At 39.2% G+C, this 17,490-nt stretch overlaps 1 protein-coding gene across 2 annotated transcripts in view; it reads left to right on the top strand.

The window, feature by feature from the left end:
- The window catches only part of jade2 (jade family PHD finger 2), a 145,115-nt gene extending 132,055 nt beyond the window's left edge, over positions 1 to 13,060 (top strand). For both annotated transcript variants that reach the window (XM_043703453.1, XM_043703452.1), the window contains exon 9: positions 1,695 to 13,060. In XM_043703453.1, the coding sequence (XP_043559388.1) occupies positions 1,695 to 2,641 (947 nt within the window). In that variant the 3' untranslated portion in view covers positions 2,642 to 13,060. The remainder of the gene's footprint in view (positions 1 to 1,694) is intronic.
- Positions 13,061 to 17,490: the final 4,430 nt, after the last annotated feature.

The following is a 17,490-nucleotide window of genomic DNA, read 5'->3' as shown; positions in this document are numbered from 1 at the left end:
GATCCTGTCAAAAAGTTGCAGTAAAAGTTTGTGTGTGTGGTTGTGGCTGTGTGTGTGGGTGTGGAGACTTACCCCACAAAGGCAGCTGCGTCCGCAGTCTTATTGTTGGTGTCCAGTCTGGCTGCCCTGGAGAGGGGGCGGGGCAGTGCTGGATGGGGATGGGGGTGGCGGGCAGGGGGCTATGTTGGACAGGGGCGGTCACGTGCACTGTGTGCTTCTGCAGTCTCCTGAACGGGGAGCGGATTTTAAAAACTTCGAGCGCCAGAGAAAAGACATTTAATCGATTAACCGAATAATCGATTATCCGAATGAAATAGTGCCCACCCATCTCGTTCAGATCATTGAGGTTTCCCTGCATAGTTCTACTGCCTTTATTATCTTCTAAGGATTCATTTAGTCTATCTTGTCTATACTTGACATATGCTTCCTTTTTTTCTTAACCAAACGCTCAATTTCTTTAGTCATCCAGCATTCCCTACACCTACCAGCCTTTCCTTTCACCCTCACAGGAATATACTGTCTCTGAACTCTCGTTATCTCATTTTTGAAGGCTTCCCATTTTCCAGCCACTCTCTTACCTGTGAACATCTGCCCCCAATCAGCTTTTGAAAGTTCTTGCCTAATACCGTCAAAATTAGCCTTCCTCCAAATTAGAACTTCAACTTTTAGATCTGGTCTATCCTTTTCCATCACTATTTTAAAATTAGTAGAATTATGCTCGCTGGCCCCAAAGTGCTCCCCCACTGACAGCTGAGTCACCTGCCCTGCCTTATTTCCCAAGAGTGAGTCAAGCTTTGCACCTTTTCTAGTCAGTACACCCATATATTGAATCAGAAAATTTTCCTGTACACACTTAACAAATTCCTCTCCATCTAAACCCTTAACACTATGGCAGTCCCAATCTATGTTTGGAAAGTTAAAATCTGCTACCGTAACTACCGTATTATTCTTCCAGTTAACTGAGATTTTTCCCTTCCTCCATCTTGGATTACCCAGAATCCTTCTGACTCTTGTAATTTGCCGGTGCAACTGTTAATATTTGGAAGGTTGATAAAGTGATATGGCACCATTATTTTGGAAGCTGCATTGCAGATGTGGTGGCTAAAGGTGAACTAAGTTCTGGTTCATGATTATCCAACTATTTCCTTGTTTATAGTGAGCCATTGATACACCTTGGTATTCCTTCTCCATTCAAAGTATTTTTTCCCTCCATTTTTCCCCGTGAGCGGATTCTGAGGTGATGGCCGTGGCTGATGGACCACTCCCATTGTTTTGATGTGCACAGGCTGTCTTCGGAGGATTTCCGTCTGCCTTTTACTCAAAAGTGGTTCTGCCAACAAAACTGTGACAATCTTCCTTTGGATTTCTGAAGGAGAGATTTCCAGGAGCTGTCTACCTTTTAAGCAGCCTGCAGGAAGGGGAAAAAAATTGCTGGTTCCCAATGCTGTGGTTTCACTGTCCTCCCCTCCCCCTTCAACCACCACCACCCCCAAAACCTTAAAGCTTCATCAGGCGCTGTCATCTCATACCACAGTCCCTTCATCTGAAAACTGGCCTGTTACACTTTGGCCTGAAATGGAATAATTCTGAATTGTAGTTGAGAGTTAATGAAGAATCTTTATCCTAAGCATGTGTATATTATCTGAAATAAAGTATAACACTGAGATTTGCTTATTGTGGTATTTCTTTTCCAGGTTTGTCATCCTCCATTTCTTTGGATGGGGAACTTCTGCAGAATTGGTTGGCCCAGACTGTTCAGGTTAAGACAGAAAACCTCCTGAGCCATTGGTCTTTGCACAGTGGAGCAGGAAATGAAGAGGCACCAAGTTTCCTGTCAGATAAACTTCTTCATGACGAGCAGTCATTACTTAGCATCGGTTCAGTGAACCGTGCCAGCGATCCTCAGTCAGAACCATCCTACGCACTGGAAAAGAAATCCAGGTACAAAGCAGGAGAAGACAGCAAGCCTAAATCCCTACAAGATTGCACAGGCATCATTCACACCAAGAATCAACAAAAGAAACAGCTGAACTGTCCACTAGATTGCACGTCCTGGTGTGATAACTCCGCTGAACTTTCTACGCAGGGCAGTTACACCAATGGGTCAAAGGGACCAGCGTCAAAAGCCAATGGAAGTCACAAAAGGGCCAACGATATGCGAAAGATCAGCAAAAAGCAGGCCTCACAGCATTCCAGTTCTAAAGCAGCTCTCCCCAGTACGTCCCCAATAAGGAATATCACTCACATTGGTGAAATGTTGGACTACTTTGAACCTGCTTCATCTAAACCCAGTTCTTCAGTTAAAGTGCCTAATGCATCCACAAACCCTAAATCTTGGGTAACTTTCAAGATTCCAAAACCAAGAGAAAGCAGGAAGTCACAAGTGCAGAAGCAGGATCTGGGCAACAAATATCAGCAGCTGAGCCCAGACAGAGAAAAAAAGTCCAAAGAGACAACAAAAATGAAGCAACTCTTCGACAACGAGACTGATGGCTATTTTTCTGATGCTGAAATGAGTGACTCGGACACAGAATCTATGGCAAATAGGTCACAAAGGCTTCAGCGCTTGAATTCAGAAAGCGTGGTGGTACACCGAAAATGTGGTGGAGAGGTTGTCAGAAGGAGCATTCTAGCTTCCTGAGTATCCAGGGTAACTGGATAAAAAAGTCAGGTGGCTCAATTCCAATTACAACTCATGCGCTCATCTCTGCTGGTCATCTGACCCTTGAAATGCTTTCTGTGCAAGTTCTGACTTAGTGGTTAAAGATTCAGTGTCACTGCCTCTCTTCATTCTCTCCCCTACAGCTGCCAGCCTAACAAGATCATGTAGTGAACTTTTAAAATTCTAGTCAGTAAAAGCCCTTTGGAACAGTAGGTCATTCAACTTGTAATAAGCCAGCATGCAATCAAAGTAACTAACCATGCTATATAGTGTGTGGTTTATACCTTGGTGATCCATGAAATAATAATTTCATGATTCCAGAGTGCCAGTTATTTGATGCCCTATAACTTCAGGCATTGTATCACTGTCTTCTTTATTCTCCTCCTGTATTGTGCTTCTTCTACCCAATTCCTGCACGACAGTAGGAAAAGAAACCATAATTAAAAAACAGATGAAACTATACACTATATATTATAAAGCTAACTGGTTGACAGTAAGTTTAAGGCAGTGATTCAGTCTTTGAAAGAATTCATAAACCCTTCAAGCTTTAGTCTTGAGATTTGTGGCATCATCCAGAGTTGTTGATTGAATTGCTGCCTCATAACTCAGCACCAGCCATCTGTTATCCTACACTTAATGTAGAAACATTTGCCGAGTTTAGTTTCTGGTTCTGCACTGTCATAAAGTCACAGGAGGCTAAACAGTCACCCTATTTACTATTTTGGGGGCAAGATCATTGCTCTATCCAGGTTGGCAATCCGTCTGCATCATGTTGACACATGAGCAATCTGTTGGCAGACGTCACTCTCCTGTGATTAAGATTTTGAATAAGAAAAACAAAGCTACTCTTCGGTGATGGTGATGACAACAAGCAAGCAGAAAAACAAAAATGACTAGAATTTTGTGGCATTTATCTTCTACTAAAAATAAAGCACAAAATGCACTTTTTAGAAGTCTGTCACAACGAAGGATGTGCTGACTTCATAGGCCGTTCAAGAGTTGCAAAGCAAAAGGGACTTTTTTTTGTACTTTTAGAGACTTTAGGAAGTAGCCAGATGCTAAAAAGGAAGCTACAGCAGTATCAGTTATAAAGTATACTGGAGTCATACCCAGTAACACAGTTTATATTGCTCTAGGTATGTTATAGACAGTTACACACTATTATAATGTAGAAGTGTAACACCCTACAACTCATTTGAGTACATACCCAGTAACAATGCATAGGCTTTGAAATTGTGCCATTGAGTATAAATGTTTGAAATTCATCTCTCCACTATTTTAACAGACAAATTGGCCTATTTAAACAGGTGAACACTTCCACTAAAGTAGTGAGAGAAATTTCAAACAAACATGAACATTCATACTCAGATATCCCAAGGCATGACTTCTGGGCCCAAAACATTATATGTAACACACAACATATACAGCTAAACAGGAGTATAATAATGATGAATTATTAGGGAAAACTATGACTCAGCCTGCTTGGCAGTAATGGCAGTATCATGGAGTTAGAATTGCTGTGGCCCACTCATTGTTCTAAAAAGGATTTTGGCCAGCAGCCTCATTAGTGTATGCAAAATGGGATCTTATGATGTACTTAGGACCTCAGTACAATTCAGAGGGCTGGCTCGTTAGAGTGTACTCTAACCAAATTCAACCCAGTTGAGTTGTGTGGAAGAGGAAGATGCTCCAAAAATAACTAACATTGTTTTATTGGCCCAGGGGAGGCAGGAGTGCTACTCGGGGATCCACTAGAATAATGTGGACCTCTGCCACTTCAGCCATTTTTCAGATCCCCAACCCGATTCCTTCCAGATCTCCCTGCCTGTTGACCTCCAAGATTACTAATCCTACACAGGGTTGCAGCATGGGTGTCCATTTGGGGAATGAAACTGACTAGCAGCAAGGCAATGAGCCCTTCACTGGATCTTGCCTCTCACCAGCAGAATGCTGGCCGCACATTTTTGCCTGGAATTATGATCAACCCTAGTCTATAACAGAGGTCTGTTATGTCTTGGTCACACATTGCTTTACACAAGTGAATACAGCATCTAAAACAATATCTACTATATATTACATCATTCAGGTGTGTTCTGTCCAGTAATATGCAGTATTATAGTGTATGCAGGAGTGTTAAACCCCTGTAGAACAGTTTGTTGAATGTAAAATAATTTTGCATTGCTTAATATCAGGGTGTATTACTTGGTAAAACATTTTCAAGTATCAAACTTTCTAAAGCTATTTTAATGCCATGTTCAGCATCAGCACCGAATTCACTAATGTACATTTAAAGGATGTATTGGGTAAGTGAAAGCTAAATCCAAAGGACATATCTCAATATTCCATACTTCCGCCTTTCAAAAGACAATGTACATAGATTACAACACTGATTTTCAGTAGTAACATTAACTGGCGGGGGTCAGTTTCCATATATGTATGCTAAAGACATCCAGCTCTACCTCTACACTGTTTCTCTCAGTCCCACTACCGCCTCTGTGCTTCCAGATTTGTCTGCCTGACATCAAGCTGTGAATGAGATGTCTGTGAAGTAAACACTTGGAAGTCAACAGTTCCAGCCCTCACCAGGCTTGCATCATTATCATTGACTTTACTTTCCTCCTTGGCCACTTATTCCATCAGAATTTAGCTGTTCATCTACTGCAATCACTGGCTCAATTCCATCTCATTTTTTTAACCACAGAACTGTTGCCCACCTGTGACTTTGTTTCCTTTAATGTCTTCCTCACTGACATATTAAACTCTAGCTGATCTAAAAATGTCACCATATATCCCACATTAAAAGCTAAAGTTGCTATAGTCCTACCAGATTATAAGAATGCTCTCTCATTAGAGAGAGATGCCTGATCACCATGCCTCAAGCAAGGGGAGAGGTTGAGAAGGAAAGTCCTTCATGATAAGCTTATCTACTGCATAATCCATATCATTGATAATATTCTCTATTGCAAACCAGCCATCCAGCCAACTGAGCAAACCAATTGGATCTGCTGGTATTCCATTGAGGTTACTTTTCAGCAAGCATGATGAAACCTTGCTTACGCACATAATTGGAAGTTGTAGAACATCTCCTGTGAAGCCGTGTGAACAAAACAGTTAGAGGAATTTCCCAATTTCTGTCTCACTTAACCATCATTTTTTCCATGCTGGCCTATAGTGAATCCAGTCAGTAAGTGTTTAAAATGTAAAGTCTTGGTGATTTGTCAACAATCCTATTAAGGCCTCGTACCACTCCATCTCCCAGACCCTTAAACTCGCCCATTCTGGCTTTTTTGATTAACCCCTCCATATAACTTACCGTTAGTGCCAAGGCCATCAGCTAACTCAATGTTATTCTTCAGAACTTCCTCCCTAATGTATTACATTAAACAGATGACTTAATCTTTAGGCAGTAAGATTAAAGTATTTGTGTTGAATGAAAGTTGTATATAGATTGCTATTAGTACCCAAAGATATGACCATTTCAAATTTCAACTGTGACAGTCTTTAAACTTTACAACCACAATCAAGTTTGTGGTAAGTTCAAAGAAGGCTTATCAGATGACCACTCACACTTATATTATAAGCTAAAAGATCATTTTGTTTCTCGGGAAGCTTTCAGCCACTTAAAAAATAAGTTGGAGGCAAGATAAAGTTTAGTCCCTCATTCCTTAAACTTGTTAGTCATTGAATGTGTTACTAATGGTTCAGGTTAACTTTTTAAAATTTTTTGCTAATGATACATTACCTTGCACAGAACACTTCTGTGATAGGAATTTCTTGTCAACAAAGGAAGTCCTTACAAAAAGAACTTCCTGATAACATTGGTACTTACTGAAAACTCACAGGATGTGTTGTTAACCAGAGATATCTACACCAAAGTTACAGCACTTCTGGCCAATAAGTAGCAACTATGACTGAAAACCTAATTTGAGATGAGGTTTGCTTGTGGTTTCTTAAGCACCTGCAGCCTTGTCATATGGGCCTGAAATAGCACGTGACTGTGATGATTAATTCAGATTCGCGGTGATCAGAACTTCAAAGGACTCCATTAAAATGCACAATTTAGATTGTGCTGTCTGTCCACTGTGATGCACTAAATCTCAAGTTAAATAAGGTCTGTATATTCATAAGGCCAGCAAAACTACAGTTTCATTTTTGCCTTCACTGCCAGTATGGAACAATTCTGGGTTAGATCTGCTGCAGTTTAGGGCTTACTCTGGGTTTCTCAGTATTGTGCTATACTGAAACCTTGAGTACCATGTCTTTCTACTCCTCCTGCACCAAATAACATAATTTGTTTAAAATGGTCTTAATCCTGAGCCTGTTTCAAAAATGCATTTCCATCAAACTTGCCAGAAAAAATACAACTTAAAATTGAGACAAATGATAAAGCAAGATTCATTGATCTAACTGGTTCTATAAAATCACAGTTGCTATTTCTTGCCTTGAAGTAAACTACCAACAGTTGTTGACTCTATTGCATTGTCTTAGTATTCCTCTCATATGGGTCAGTATGTTAGATAGCTGCATAATTTCACTGAGTTCTCTCTAAAATAATTGGGATGCTTCTGTTAACAGCCATCAGCTCCTTTCCCTGGTATAAATAACTTTGGCTGGGAAGGCAGTATAAATTATATATTGGTATCTGTTCTCTTTAAGAGGTTCCTTGTTTGGAAAACTGAGGAATCTGCACCTGTGTTTTGCTTCATTATGTGCCAAAAGCAAATAGAAATGCAGTCAGGCTAGAAGATCCGTGACTGTCCATAAAAGGAAGCCTCATCTTCCCAGTTTTGCTGCTGTCTGGCCATCCCATTTAGTTTAGGGTGATTCCTGTATAACTGTCATGTGATGTTGTGAAGACGATCAGCATCCCCCCCAAATATGCTTCTGTACCAATGACATTACTTCAACAAAAGGTAACTCATAGTTCATGAGAAGTTTACCATTCTGTCTTACTGATATGTCACGTGTGTCGAGTCTTTTAGCTCATAAACATTCAAACACATGTGAAAATGACACCAAATAAAGGAAAGTTCAGATGAACAACATAAAATGTTGAGTTCCCGCAGCGACTGACCCATGCCAAGACTATTGTAAGAATCTGTTTACATCAAGACCAGCATCTTTCACAATTTAGTAACAGTGACCTTGAGCATGGATGTCTCACAGGTCTTTGAGTGGGTTATGTGGTACATTTCTGTATGATTTGGTAGTAAGCCACACAGACTTGGAAAGTTCCAGGTTTGAATCCCTGCTGATCTTGGCCTGAGTTGTCATTAGCCAGTAGTGTCTCCGAGCAAGAAAAAAAGAATGAAAATATCTGGATGTGTTATTCCTGACTGGTGTCTGATGGGTTTAAATATGTGAGATTAGAGTTTAGCAGTCTAGCCTTATCCTTAGCCTATCCATAGTACTCACTACACTCTCAGGTCACGTATGTGAATTGGTTATTTGGTGTGGCCTCTGGTAGTTGATTCCTCATTTCGAGTCATTTTCTTCGGAAGAGGAGGGAAGGAAAAAAGGGCCATTGGTATTATCCGTGTCCTTAGCACATATCATTGGTTTGAAAAAAGACTTACTGTTCCTGCACTTTGACTTTAATCATGCATAACTTCAAAGAGACACCTGATGATGACTATATATTGGCATTTGTTGCTGATAATTGCAACGATTAGAGTATGGATTGGAGTCTCTGAACTCCTCAAAAATTGAGGGTGTTTCAGTTATTGTCACACTAATAACTAAATGTAACAAGGGACTGGAATCTCTCATTTATTTTGATGCTTTGCTTCATTACATTACCACTTGAGGCAGTCTGGAAAGAATGGAACACACTGAACCTGGGTCTGCAAACTGAATCCTTAGAATCAAAGACTAGCACAATCTTATCAAGAGCACTGTTAATTTAAGGAAAATGCAATTGGAAACATTTGTTCCTCTCAAGTCACTTTAACAGTAAAAGTAATTAAATTGAATTTTTTTGTTAAAAGGTTAGGAAGAGCCTTCACTTAGTAAAACAGAAAACGCTTGTCATTCCCTTTGTAATCTATCAGCTCCTCAGCAATTCCCATCTAATGAATCATTTTGGATGTAATGAAGTCATCAATCAGTGAATATTTATTTGCCTTGGCCCATACTCAATAATGTCCTTAAGACATATGTGATGCATTTTTTTCAAAAAAGCTATTTGGTTAAACCATCAGAGAAGTAAATGTCACTTCATTGTAAGCATACAATATCAGATCCCAGGAGCCTAGTTTCCCTGCATTAAACACAGCCTGTATTCCTGAGAGGAAAAGGGCCTCCTCCCTGATTTCTGCTGATGTTGCTATGAGTTCATTACAACTGGATACATGGAAATAACCCACACATGACTGGCCCTCTGGTATTCTCAATTCATCTCCTCAGGGAAGACCGTTGGCCTTTTCCCCAGATAGTCAATTTTGGAGCAAACAAAATTGTTCCTCACAGTCATCGAATTGTGCTGTGCTCTTTTAATGCCATTTTGCACCTAAACGATTCTTGTTTTTATAAGTAACCATCTTTTATGTACATGTCATTAGAAACAAGTGTGTTAAACTACAATCTCAGCCTGGAATGTGTGCACAGCTCACTAATTGGTTATCATATAGTTGAACTAATTACCAGCTAGCCTATTGATACTGCACAATGTTAGTGAGAAGTTCAATATTAAATTTGCTTTGTTTTTCTGTCAATGTTGTTTGTGCTCCACTCTGAATCCCATTATCACATACAGTGATCATTCTTCCGACTGCTGCAATCTGAAACTGTCAGTAGATATTACGTGGCTTGTGCTTGTAAACCCAAGAAAACAGTTGGCGGAGAGGAAAAAGCACGGTGATTGTGGAAAAATCACAGGCTAATTTAAACTCCTGTAGAGTGCATGTGTACCAACTGTGAAATTGTTTATTAAGTCTTCAACAATGGTTTTTCACAACATGTCCCAATACATTTTGCCCAGATCTATTTGCCCAGGTAGTCCTGGGCAGAACCATAAGACAGCCTAAAAACAAAATAAAAACAGCCTAAGTGTGTCTGAGTTAAATGATATTCATTGATACCTTACAGTTTATATTATTTTAGACTTCTCAATTCATTGCTTTTTCCATTTCCTTTCATTTGTTCTGTACCTTCCTCAACAGAATAATCTTTATCTCTTAAGATAAAGTTGTGTGTTTATTAGTAAAACGTACAAAATCCTGATCAATTTATCATGCTAGATATTAATCTCTCCATTTTTAAAATCTATCAATGGGTTTCCAACCATAGGCTTTGAGTTAATAATTTTGGAAAAAACTTTTAACAACTTGATGTAGAAGTCATTCATCCATATTTCCTTGTAGAGTAAAATTGGTGAAATGTATACCAAGATTAGAAGCATACAATTGGAACAATTGCTTTAGTCAAAGATTGATTCATGTTTTATTAACCTCTTGTCAAGATAGGAATAAAAGTATGCAGCTGGATTTAATCAGTGAGTTGGGCTGGTAGAAGCATGAGTTGATTAAGTTTTTCAAAAACCTATCAAGGATTCTGAGCCTACAAAAATCCTGTTTATGGTACCACTGAAGACAAAATGGTAGATAAATTTTGGAGTAAATACCTCAGCTTCTTGAATTGTACTCTTATAAACATTCAGGATTCTCATAATATGCTAATTGACAAATACATTGTGTAATTTATCAAAATGACTTTTGAATGTGGCTTTTATATATAGCAAAGCCAAGTTCTGTTATAGACCCATTAATATGCACTCACAGTTAGATGTTACAGACAGACAATGTTCTCATAAGTAATGAGCATGTTCCAAGGTAATGCTCTGAATTAGAGAAGTAATGAGAAATATATAATTCAAAGGATATATGTAGAGATGCCTTAGCAATAATGACATATATATGCCCTGTGTTGGCACACCTCCCCATTCTTCCCCATGCAGCCTCTGTAGTCTAAAATGGGTAGTGGAGCTCCATCAACATTTACAGACATTATGTAACCAAAAGCCCAAATATTTAAATCTAAAAAGAGAAAATGAATGATGTCTATTGCAGACCAAAGCTGAATAACTCTCTGCTTGTGAAGGGAGTGTCTTAATACAACTAAACAGACATAAACCATAGTAAAAGGGAAAGTGTGTGGCAGTTTTAGAACTAGTTGCTTGTCAGGTTGTTAGTCTGTGGAATGGCCTAACTTATTGGTAGTGGAGTTGAGATACGGGACTGTGTGCACGAACAAGGAGGGCAAGAAAAAGAGAGATTTTGGAATCTGATGTGTTAGCATAGAATTTGTGCTTCACACTAACGTTTAAATTAAGCAAGATCTGTGTCAGAGTGACTACACCAAGCAAAAGTAACTTTCTTGGAGCAGCTCAACTGCCCTGTATAGTTATCCCATCCAGCTCAGATCTAGGCACCCTCTGCAATTTCTCAAAATCATTAAGGTACAGAGAAGAATTACAGTGTTTGCAAGAAGTCTATTTCATAAGTCTCTGTAATGCACAGAATGATGAACATTCAAGAACATAAATTTGGCTCTAATCAGGAGCTTTATATTGGTTTGTGTGTAGAGTGACAAATTCTGGGAGTAAGTTGTGACCAATGGTCTAACTGAGTGAATCAGACAGCTGTATGTGTGTAGTAGTGTATTAAAATGAGGGTATTATGGCACAGTGGTAAAGTCCAGAAGTATGGGTTCGAGTCCCACTTGCCCCACAGATCTGAACAGGTTAATTATTCTAAAGTCAGTAACATATTTGGAGTGCATTACAGACCAGAATCTGATTCAGTGATTCCTGTTGATTTTCATGTTTAATCAGCAGGCATCCAGGAGGTTATCACTGGCGCAGGAGTTTGTTAATAAGCTGAGCATGTAAAACTTTCACCTGACTCCACTTGATGAAATTCTAGCCTTGAAGTTGTTCCTGATCTGTTAATTGTGTTTTTAAAGATTGTGCTGTTTTACTTTTAGTAGGAGATGAGATAATTTGTGCATTTTACTTTTGAACTGATAAATCTGAGTTGCAGATACTATCAACTATTGCTGACAACTCAGGATTGTGAAGGTATTACTGCATTTTACTGGAAAATAACTTGCAACTAATGAATTCTAAGACCCATGTAATACGTATGGAAAAAAAGCAACAATACTTTCTCAAGAAGAGGTATCCAGTGTGTCTAACATTGTGGTTCATATAAATTTCCAGTTGTAGGATACATAGACTAGTATAAATAATTCACACACCATCATTGATTTGGAGTCATTGCACAAGCTTATTGAATGGTCAGCTCATGACCAATACTAACAAGTTGAAGAAACTGATGAAATTATAGATGTTTCAGAATGGATATTCTGCTCCAGTTTCTCAAAAGGAGTCACATTCAGACTCTGTAGATTACCTGTGCTTGCTGTATCAATGTAAAGGGCATATAGATTCGGTAATGTAGTGTATACAGAGATATAGACAACATTTGAAAAAACAGCTTTCCATATTCAGGTTTTGTTAGACTGTAGCAACAGTATGTACCATAGGAAGTCCAGACCTTACTAAACACACTGCCTTTTACCAGTGCTTGTTTCAATGTGCTTAAACAGTTAACAAAATATATACATATACGCTGTTTGCTGATACTGTATTCCAATCCTAGACCATACTGCCTGCTGAGTAGTTTCTTCCATCATATGTACTCATTACAGAAACTGCAAAAGAAAGGAATCTTGTCTGTTGTCCGAATTAAGTTGCTGTCTGCGCTGTATGTAAAATATTAAAATTCAGTGTGAGCTCTTGGGGAGGTCACACAATTATGGCAAGCAGGGGACCGAGTATGTCTTTTGTTTCAAGGAAAAGTGATGTGCCATTTGTTAATAAAGAGAATAATGGAGATGATATATATAAAGAAGAAATGCTATTTTAAATTATTTTTGGCTTTTTTTTTGCAATATTTATTTTCTTGTATTAGAGTACTTATAAATCCTTTGTAGAGAAGAAATGTATTTTCCATTAGTGCAAAAGGAATCGTATAAACTGCAGACTTATTAATCTTTTGTACATTTTCCATGTCAGCGACCTTTAAAGCAATATGATGTATCAGAAGTTGTGTACTTTGTGTAACTGCATTGCTGTTAATGTTGACTTGGAATTGCTAAGTTCTCTAATTGTCCAATTTTTGATATCAATTGGAGCATAAGTTGCAGTTCAGAGTCTTGAGAGAGAGAGAGAGGAAGAGACCCTCGACAGACACTGGAACATCTTGTACAGAAGGAGACTGTGCAGAGAGGGACTCTATACACAAAGAGAAAGAAATCGCTGATTAATGAGTTTGATAACTTGGCATTTGTCAGATCATTGGCAGCATACAATCAATAAAGCAGTGTTTTACAAGTAAACAGTAGTCTTACTTTTCAATTACTTTCTCTCCATTTTATCCTGAGGCCGATGACCCCAGTTGTACGTGTAAAGTAACTCATCCTGGAGGCAGTTCACCAGCTGTCAGGGGAAATATTTGCAGAATTTTCAATTCCAGTCGGAAGCAGAGGTGGAAATGTTCAAATATTGATGCCTTAGAGCAGTGTGCTGGCCTTCCAGCTTAGCCATTTTCATTTTGGGAGAAGCTGGAGTGGACATGGAGAGAGCCTTATGGTTGCAGACCTGGTGGGGAGGATGGGGCAGAACTATCCTGCTGGAGAATTACTTCCCTTGCACCCACCAAGGTCCTCAAGCATTGACCAGGAGAAGAACTGGCAATTTGGCACCTCTGGCCTTTATTAAATTCAAAGTTTATTGAATGTTTTGTACACAATACATTTCCATCATGGGGCATCCTCTCTCTTACATATATTGATAGCCCTACCTTGGACAGTAAAGCTGCCAATCTCTTGTTGCTTGGAGTTGCCTCCCATTCTTTATTGAATATATATCAACTCAGGATGTTTGGTGGTCATGGAAAACGCTGAATAATTTCAAGTCTTTGCTCTCACTTGTTCATTAATAGGATGTTGTCTGCATTAAGGACAGCATTAATTGCTATCCATAATTCCCCTTGAACAGATGGTGAGCTGTCATTTTTAAATATATTGGAGTGGTTGGCTAGACTACATTAAATTGCAGTTTAATCAGAATCAACCATACTGCTTTAAATCTGGAGTTAAATAAGGCCAGGTAAGGACAACACATTTCCCTCCGTAATGACCAAGGATGGACGGTTGCAACACTTCCTTCTAGACCCACTCCTCTATTGGTCATGCTAAAATATTTTAACAGATATAACAAGTCAGCCAGGTTTCTTTACCCAAAGAATAACTAGTTTATCATATGTTATACGTCAATAAATACACAAAGATTATTGACATTCCAGCAACCCAAAGTTAAAATGAGGCAAATATGGGTAACCAGTGGCCTCTATAATCCTGAAGGACAAAAGAAAAACTATGGTCAAACACCCCACAGAACAGAAAATACAATTGCAACATTGCTGAGAAATAAATGCATACAATTACCCTCTGGCAACCCCTATCCCTACCCCCAGCTGCATTACTGTTATTGTGTTAATGAATCTTAATAAAACTTCACAAAAGATAACAGAAAATGCATGATTAATAACTTGAGTACATATGCCAGAATGTCAAAGCAATAGACTCCAGGATACCCTATTTTAATCCTTTTGCCCTCCAACATAAACCAATGACCAAAATTTTTTTTCAGAAATCCAACCTCTACAAAGAAATCTTTATTTTTCATAAAGAGTGTATATTTTGGGGATATTTAGTTGTATAAGCATTTATATCACCATCACTTTATATGTTAATCAATTATTGCATCGTTATTGATTTAATTTTGTTAGATAAACTAATAACTGTCTATTATGAAATCTGGTTGACTGATCTTGTTGATTGAAACCTAACATAATAAGGTGTTTCATTAGTTAGATTGGTAACTAGTAAATGTATTTTTATTTTATATTGTAGCCTGTGGAGTCCTGAGACTAGAGCAACAGTGCAATCCTCCAACCCTGACCTGATACTGCTGTGGAATGTAGAAACTGAACTTCAGTATTCACTCTCAGATACAACTCCAGCTTTTTCAGACACCAAGCTTCACCGAATTAGTACTGCCTCTGGATTCTTTCCAATTTCTAATCTTGCTCATTTATACAAAGCAATTACTCTCCTATATGTGTCAACCCCCACTCTGCTGGACAATGCTTGAAGGCCTTGGTGGGTGCAAGGGAACTAATTCTCCAGCTTGATAGTGCTGCCCCATCCTCTCCACCAGGTCTGCAACCATAAGTGGCAAGTGGCTTCTTCTGCATCGACCAACAATTGGGTGCTTACTGAGTCGAAATTCTCTCCAAGTTCTGATTGAAATTTATTCTTGACTTCTCACTCCCAACTTCACAGAGCTAGTGTAGTTTATGTGATTTCTCAGGAATAGCAGTTTAGCCATTCTTTTCTGCAAGGAGCCTTCTTCAGACTCTATCTTCTTTGCCCTTTTCTAGTCAGCTGAGATTTTTATTTCTACTTGGCTTTTCCAATGTCCCTCCAAACAGTCAGCCTCTAGCACTCACAGCAATCAGCAACTGTCACAGTTATCAGTGTCTGCCAATTTCATACCTTGCTTGCAGGTGTCCTACAAGTCCAGGAGGTCATGGCCCAGTAACCAGTTTGTTGTGCTGAAGATTTTTGGATACACTGGCATTATCCATCTGACAAACATGACAAAGCTAGTGCAGACATTGTCAGCTTAGCAATGTGTGTACGCTGATTAGAACATAGAACATAGAAGAATACAGCGCAGTACAGGCCCTTCAGCCCTCGATGTTGCGCTGATCCAAGCCCACCTAACCTACACTAGCCCACTAGCCTCCATATGCCTATCCAATGCCCGCTTAAATGCCCATAATGAGGGAGAGTCCACCACTGCTACTGCAGGGCATTCCATGAACTCACGACACGCTGAGTAAAGAACCTACCCCTAACATCTGCCCTATACCTACCCCCCCTTAATTTAAAGCTATGCCCCCTTGTAAGAACTCAATAAGGCTTGTGAGGCATGAACTACCCCTCGCAAAGCCATGCTTACTATCTTTAATAAAACTATCTTTTTCCCAATAGTCATAAATTCCATCCCTCAGGACCCTTTCCTTTACATTGCTTATCGCAGAAGTGCGACTGACTGGTCTGTAATTACCGGGGACTTTCGTATTCGCTTTCTTGGACAGAAAAATAACATCCGCCTTCCCTCGGTCATCTAGTACTACGCCCGTGGAGAGTGAGGATACAAAGATCATCGCCAGAAGTGCAACATTCTCATTATTTGCTTTCCTTAGTACCTTTGGTCCTGTCCTGGGGACTTATCTGCCTTGTTGCTTCCAAAAAAATCCAACATATCGAGTTAATTAACATTAACCTGTTCAAGCCTATTAAACTGGTCCATGGTGGTCTCACTCTGTCGAGTGAATACTGAAGCAAAACAAAAACCTCATTTAACACCTGCCCTAACTTTTCAATCTCCAGGCGCAAGTTCTCTCCACTATCCTTGTTCAACCCTACCCTCTGTCTGGTCATTCTGTTATTCCCCATGTATGCTTAGAACGCCTTTGGGTTTTCCATAACCCTTCCCCCCAAGTTTTTTTCGTTTCCCCTCCCAAATCTCCTCAGTCCATTTCTGAACTTTTCATTTTAGGGTAATTCATTACTGTTTTCCTCTTTTTCAAGTTGCTTTATTTTTAGTTGAATTTTGGCCGTCTCTAAAAATTCTGGTGACGCTTCCAGCAAATGTAATTGCTGGATTATTGCTATAATTAACTCACCTTTCCTCAGGGAAGAGGTCAGCTTCAACTCCAAATTGCCTGCTAATTCCAGCAGCTTGGCCTTAACCACTTTTTGCAAAACCCCCAAAGCCATTTTTTCCACACACAGAAACCTCTTGTTGATGAAAAGAGGCATTTTTATCCCAAAGACCATTTAAAGCAAATAAACTGAATACCAGGAACAGAACCTAACATTCGCAGCATTACAGTCTGACAAACCTAATCCGAAATTGGAATTATCGAAGATATCCCAACCTATTATAGGCCAAGCCAGAAACGCTGAAAACATTTCAAAAATGTAGCCCAGACTCTATGCATCATGCAGGTGTAACGAGGATATTCCAGGAGAGATGCAGTTGGACCAGCTATTTCGTTTAAAACAAAGCGGAATTTATTTACAAAATTACCAATCGAAACACAAACAATTGAGAACAGAATACAGAATAACGGAACCTATACGAAAACTCAGCAGAATGTCCCAAATTAATGATGGTGTTCCAAATACTTGCAAAAATCCCCATAAACAACGCTTAGCACTGCGAAAATCAAAATGAAACGTAGGGTCTAACATGAGTTAGGCCAGAGACAGAGCACCTTCTTGTTTAGAGTCCATCAGCTGTTTCAACTCTACTGTGCTAAAACAGAACAAAACTAGAGAAATGCTGAACTAAGAGAACTGGCCACTCACTTTTCTTTGTACAAGTGTTGTGTTCATTTAAACTTAAAAGCCTTTTTGCCTCAGGCAGTATCTGTTAGCTAAAATCAAATTGTCCCGAAAACTCTTCAACATAGACGTTTTGCAGTCTGCATCTTTTCTTACTTCTTTGTAAAAGAAACTAAGGACAACATAACCTTGTTAAAGGGCAACATTGTCACAGCATTCAGGGCCAGAATACTTGTGATTAGTTAAGTCATACCGACCTCAAACTGTTAGCCATGTTCCTCTTTCCAAAATTGCTGTCCAGGCGGAGGTTCTCAAAAGAGGACACATGAGGAAACATAAAGCAG

The sequence above is a fragment of the Chiloscyllium plagiosum genome, chromosome 14 (genome assembly GCF_004010195.1).
Source record: "Chiloscyllium plagiosum isolate BGI_BamShark_2017 chromosome 14, ASM401019v2, whole genome shotgun sequence".
NCBI lineage: Eukaryota > Metazoa > Chordata > Chondrichthyes > Orectolobiformes > Hemiscylliidae > Chiloscyllium > Chiloscyllium plagiosum.
This window is presented reverse-complemented; position numbering and strand designations above follow the sequence as displayed.